The following is a 5778-nucleotide window of genomic DNA, read 5'->3' on the forward strand; positions in this document are numbered from 1 at the left end:
AGTCGTTTTACAATTTCAATGAATAATTAATAATATTTTTCCTATTATATCCTTAAATATTTATTATTCTCTCTCCTTTCAATTAAGTAAATTTATTTTCCACATGTCATTAATGATGGACAATTTTGTAAAAATCTTCATAATTTCTCATTTTCACACAAGAGTTATTATTTTTTTTAATATGTGTGAAAAGTCCAAAACGACTTATAATAAAAAACGGAGGGAGTACATGTTTGGAAAAGTATTCCACTTAAAAGAATATACTGATTATTTGATTATTTCCCAACAGATTCGTCAATAGTCAATCAAAATAAATAAGATAACACCTAACATATACATACTATACATGTTACACCAAATCTAACTAGAATTATAGAGTAAGGGTGGGAGAGAACACGGACATGCCTCATATTAGCTCAACCACAATTTTTCTCGTATGTGGTCTAATCTCGTCTTGATAGAAAACTCATCAAAATTCTTTCCACTAGATTTTGTGATGCACAAAGTAGCAAAATGTTGATGTTACAAGTAATTTGCTTAGTTACGAAGTCTGCACAAAGTAGTAAAATGTTGATATTGAGTAATTCTCTTAGTTACAAAGTTTGTTATGACGTTTTTAACTGTATAACTACTTGAACTTGACAACCGTTAATCCTTTTTATATAAGAGAGGTTAGGATTCAAAAATTGATTAACAACGTAAAAATGAATTAAAGATCCAATTCAATAAAAGAATTTTTTGAATCATTCTCTCTAAATTGAATTATGGATTTTTGAGAGAGTGAATAGATTTAAATGAAAAATGATTCGGTTCAAATTGAAGATTTTTTAAGTTCTTACAATTGAGATGAACACAATTTAATTCAAATTTCACCGGATTTGATTCACGTGAATCGATCCAAGATTCAATTCATGTAAACCAAAGGTTATACATGTTAAAATAACTTGGTTCATTCGAATATGATAGACTCGTGATTTGATTCATAAGAGTCCGTTCATGTAAATAGGAAGGATTGAACTAGTTTTTAGAACAACGTGATTCAATTCATTCAAACTAAATAATTGATCAAACTCTCAAAAACTCTGTGGTTCGATTCTCACAAATGTGGGAATCGATTCAATCCACCAAAATGATTGAAAGTAATAGTTTGCATGAAATCATTTTCAAAAACTTATGCAATGAGTTGATACTTAACTAGATGGATACAAACACAAAAACTAGCTATTAACCTATAGGCATCACTTAAAACAAATCCTAAGTCCTTGATATAGAGAAATCCTTACCTACAAGCCGACATCGGACAATATATAACTTAAATGTGTTCTTATAATTGGGGAAATCCTCACCTACAAGCCGACTCAACCCAAATTCCAAGAGAAATCTTTGTCAATAAAAAATTAAAAAAAAAAAACCCTTGAACTCCTTCAAGATGATGGTGTACTAGGACCAAACCTTCCAATATTCCATTTAATCCTACGACTACTACGCATTCTATCACCCATGGTGCTCCTTTGGATGACCTCTTTTCTTATAAAAGACTTATAGGATTGCTTTTCGGTTTGTTAAGAGTCTCACATCAGATAATATATGGTCTGGACATGTCCTTATAAGTGGGGACAATTCTCATCCTACAACCCGGTTTTGTAAGGATGAGTTAGGCCCAACCACATTTCTTAACACGGTTTGAGAGAATTGAGGAATATACTGAGATGCGTTAATCTCGTTGAATAACTGGCTTGTATTTTCATCTCCCAATAATGAAAATCACTCTCTCTTATTGAAAGTAATGTAAAAAGCTTGAAAAAGAAGCGCATCCGTCACCTAAACATCATATACATTACATTACAGTACATTTTAAGGTCTAGTATCCTTGAAAAAAAATCATGTTTCATAAACAGGTTCACTATATTAGCTTTTAGCTAATTGAAGAATGAATATATATAGCATCAAACAATGATATCTATTAGATATTCTTCATCTCCCACAAGTAACAAATGAGACCCTTCTTCTATGATCTTTAAACCAGCCTCGTTCGCTCGACTAAGATGTTCACAAGGACTCAGCTCAAATCCAACATGGCTCCTTTCCCCGGCATCTAACAACAAACTATGAAAACCAACCAATTGTTTCCTAGGACTTCCAATTCTCTGTTTCCATGGTCTCATAAACAGCAATATAGGATGTCTCCCCACCATGTTTCCATGGTTTTTGACACCAACTGTGACTGAAACCGACATGCTTTTGCAGGTGTCTTCGCTCAACTCTGAAACTAGTTTGTACCTTATGGTTTCTGAGTTTTCAATCATCAAATGAGTGGATGATTGATTGAAATGAAGTGTGTCATGTGTGACGGAAACAAACTCGTAGGAATATTTTGTGTAGCTTAGTCCGTAGCCAAATTTGTACACCGTAGGACCCTTGTAAAATCGGTAAGTTCTTCCTGGATAGCCGGTTGAAGGATCAGCTCTCATCCTCATGTCTGTCATTGGCACTTTTACGTAATCTTTTGGGTACCAAGTAATTGGTAGTCTTCCTCCTGCATTGCATTGATGACTAAAATTGAGTAATAAAATTAAAAAATCTACAAACAATCTTGCATTTTTGTAATCTAAAGATTTAATATATAACGAAATTCAGAACTATGTACTATCAGTGTAAAACTTTTTTGCACAGTCATCCAAGATCAGATCTCACCATAACGACGCTTTGTTATATTATTTATATAAGTTGTGACAAAAGTTATCATTTTCATGAACCAAATTGTATAATATCTGATCTCCTTATGTTTGTTCAATAGTTCACGTGTGCGAATTTTATAGAAGAACATTCACCTGGATTGTGATCACCAAAGATAATCTGTGCAAGTGCAATGCCTCCATGTTCACCAGGATAACCAGCCCAAATGATACCTCCAATTTTATCGTTATATTTGGCTGAACTAATATCTATCGGGCCTCCACAAAGGAGCACCAAAATAACTGGTCGCTTGGAAGCTTTGGCAACACTGTTAATGAGTTCAAGTTGCTTGCCTGGCAAGTCAAGGTGAACACGATCGCGTTCTTCCCTCTCTTCACTTTGGTCCAAACCCATAACCAAAATCACATAATCAACTTTCTTTGCAACTTCCACTGCTTGGTCTATTTGCGCTGAAGCACACTTTGGTCCACCATCACAGCCGGGATGAAAAACAGCGTCCTTAACATAATGTTGAAACCCTTGAAGTATAGTGATATATTTACAAGGAGGACCGGCGTAGTTTCCTAGAAGAGTTAAAGGTGAAACATTGGCATTAGGACCTATCACTGCTAAGGAAATTTTAGTTTTAGGAAGTGGAAGTAGTGAAGCAGTATTCTTTAAAAGGACAATGCCGTTTCTTGCAGCTTCCAGAGCTAGAAATAAGTGATTTTCGGAACAGACGTGGTTGGGACCAATCATTCCAAATGGAAGCTTGGCTGGATTTCCCCCAAATAAGCCTAGCCTTATTCTAATTGAAAATAGATTATGAAGAGCACGGTCTATTTGATATATCGGTAACTTATTCTGCTGCACCGCTGATTTTGCATGGTCTGTCAAATAAGTTCCACATTCCAAATCCATCCCTGCAAAATTTCAAAGCACATTCATTATGATTCATCAAAATTATTACAAAGGGTTAGTTGAGACTGAGAAACACATGGCTGGTGTTGTGGTATAATACAACAGGTGGGCCAAAACCATGTGACTATTATGCTTACTATGAATTTATAGTTATCATGCGGATGATATTCCAAGCCATATACAAACAGACAAAAGATAAGTGACAAATGCTTCATGAGTAAGCATTAAAGCCTACAGGTTAGGTAATTACCCTTTACACTGTGTGATTTCATTTTACTCATTATCAAGATTCACTTGTATTGCTATTATTATTAGCATTATCACAAATAAAGCAAAGCAAGAAAATGATGATAAGTTAACACTTAACAATCTAGATGGTTAGGTTTCAAAATATATACCAGCATGCATAACATCGGCTACAGCATCTTCTGCTGATTTTGCATATCCTTGCTGGTCATGTATGATCCCAACAGCTCCACAATCTGATGCGATATACCTGATTAACTCATCCCGGAACGTTAGACTTAATTAACAACTAACCAACCAATCATTGTTTCAAATAGATAAGGTGAAAAATGAAATGATTAATCACCCGTGGAATCTCCATTGTTTTCTAACTGTTTTAGTTAAGAGATTGTAATCAGCACAACTTGGAATGCCATTTACACGGTTATAAGCACACATTATCCCGCTAGCTCGTCCTTGCTCTACGCAACTTCGAAACGGTGGCTGATATGTGTCTGCTAAATCTTGCAAACTTACCTGAAACATCAAAGTCAGGGCAATTCAAAATCAATTCAATGATTGTCTACGAGATGTCAGCGCTAAGTGGTAAGAGTTTGACTCGGTAATATCAAGTGACGAACTTACTTTAGCATCGAAGTGAAAGCGATTAACACCCTTCCAATTATCCAAATCATAGGCAGTGAAATGTTTGCAACAAGCAGAAGCTTGAAGGTGTCCCCTTAACTTACCACCTTGAAAAGAATCACCTTGAAGTCCTCTAACATAGGAAACAGCATAGTTAGAAGTCATCATAGGGTCTTCACCAGCTGTTTCTTGTCCTCTCCCCCATCTTGGATCCCTAAATATGTTTATGTTTGGTGCCCAAAATGTCATCCCCATTGCTTGCCCTCCATTGTACATTGCTCTTGCTTCAACCCCAATTACCTATTTCATTTCCACATTAACTCAAAAACAATAAAACACTTTGCCAACTAGTCTAACAATCCCTGTAGTGACAGATACTGTATGGACACCAGAGTCTAATCACAGACGTCTCTGGTGCCCATATAGTATCTGACACTGATGTTGACGTGTATGGTGTCTGTGTCGGTGCTAGTTAACAATTATTTATATGAATACATAAACTCAAATAAGCACCTTGATCAGCAAGTAAAGTTTATTCAAGTAAACTTAAACTCTAAATGTGGACGATGTACCTGACCGATTCGATACCAAAGGTGAGAATCAAATGTAGCTGCGGTGAGTATAACTTGAGGGAAGCTAGTTGCGGAAGTGATAGTTCCATTGAAGAAGATGCCACGACCAACATTGCCAACTCCATGAAGTGCTTCACTCCACCACTGGTAACCAGGGATACCGAGTCGGGGAATGGGAGGAGCTGAGTTAACGAGTTGAGAGAGTTTCTCATCCAATGTGAGTCTGGAAACAAGGTCTCTGGTTCGTTGTGTGATGGGAAGCTTTGGGTTGCAGAATGGGTAGGATCTGGTGGATGGATTTGAAGAGTCACAAGCAAATGGAGGGAGCTGAGTGAGGGTGAGGTTGGGAGTGAGAGTGAGGAAAAGGAAGATGATGGTGAGAAAGGTAAAGGTGGGAGATGAGAGGGACATAGTGTGAACTGTGAAGTGAGAGTGTGAAGTTGCATTATTGAGCTGAAAATTGTGCTTGTTATAGAGAGAGAAGACTAGTTACTATACTAAGGTAATCACTACTTACTTTATGTTATTTTATTTGGTAATTATTATGTTTCAATAGATGTGCCTCACATGTGAAACTTTCAATTCAACCACTGTATCCCATTAGGATTGATTAAGTTTATAAGGAATGATACTATGAATATAAATAATCAAGGAATTAAACTTGATTAATAAAGGTAATATTTTAAAGGTTTGTTTGGGAGTTAACTTTTGGGAATTGAATCATTGTTCATACGAATAG

General features: G+C 36.0%; 1 protein-coding gene across 1 annotated transcript; it reads right to left on the bottom strand.

Annotated features, from left to right (window-relative positions):
- Positions 1 to 1703: 1703 nt before the first annotated feature.
- LOC131662043 (probable beta-D-xylosidase 7) lies at positions 1704 to 5510 on the bottom strand. Its single transcript, XM_058931721.1, has 6 exons — positions 5040 to 5510; positions 4468 to 4767; positions 4190 to 4359; positions 3996 to 4093; positions 2832 to 3599; positions 1704 to 2536 (listed from the first exon to the last, which is right to left on the bottom strand). Exons 1-6 carry the CDS (start codon positions 5448 to 5450, stop codon positions 1947 to 1949), a joined length of 2337 nt encoding a protein of 778 aa, XP_058787704.1. The 5' UTR covers positions 5451 to 5510; the 3' UTR covers positions 1704 to 1946.
- Positions 5511 to 5778: the final 268 nt, after the last annotated feature.

The sequence above is a fragment of the Vicia villosa genome, linkage group LG3, assembly GCF_029867415.1.
Source record: "Vicia villosa cultivar HV-30 ecotype Madison, WI linkage group LG3, Vvil1.0, whole genome shotgun sequence".
NCBI classification, from domain to species: Eukaryota; Viridiplantae; Streptophyta; class Magnoliopsida; order Fabales; family Fabaceae; genus Vicia; species Vicia villosa.

Excerpts from the sequence above, each read along its gene's own strand:
- LOC131662043 (XM_058931721.1), bottom strand. The coding sequence starts at position 5,450 with ATGTCCCTCTCATCTCCCACCTTTACCTTTCTCACCATCATCTTCCTT. Across the intron at positions 4,360-4,467 it reads GCTTTCACTTCGATGCTAAA|GTAAGTTTGCAAGATTTAGC; the intron begins GTAAGTTCGTCA and ends TTGATGTTTCAG. Across the intron at positions 3,600-3,995 it reads AGCCGATGTTATGCATGCTG|GGATGGATTTGGAATGTGGA; the intron begins GTATATATTTTG and ends GAAATTTTGCAG.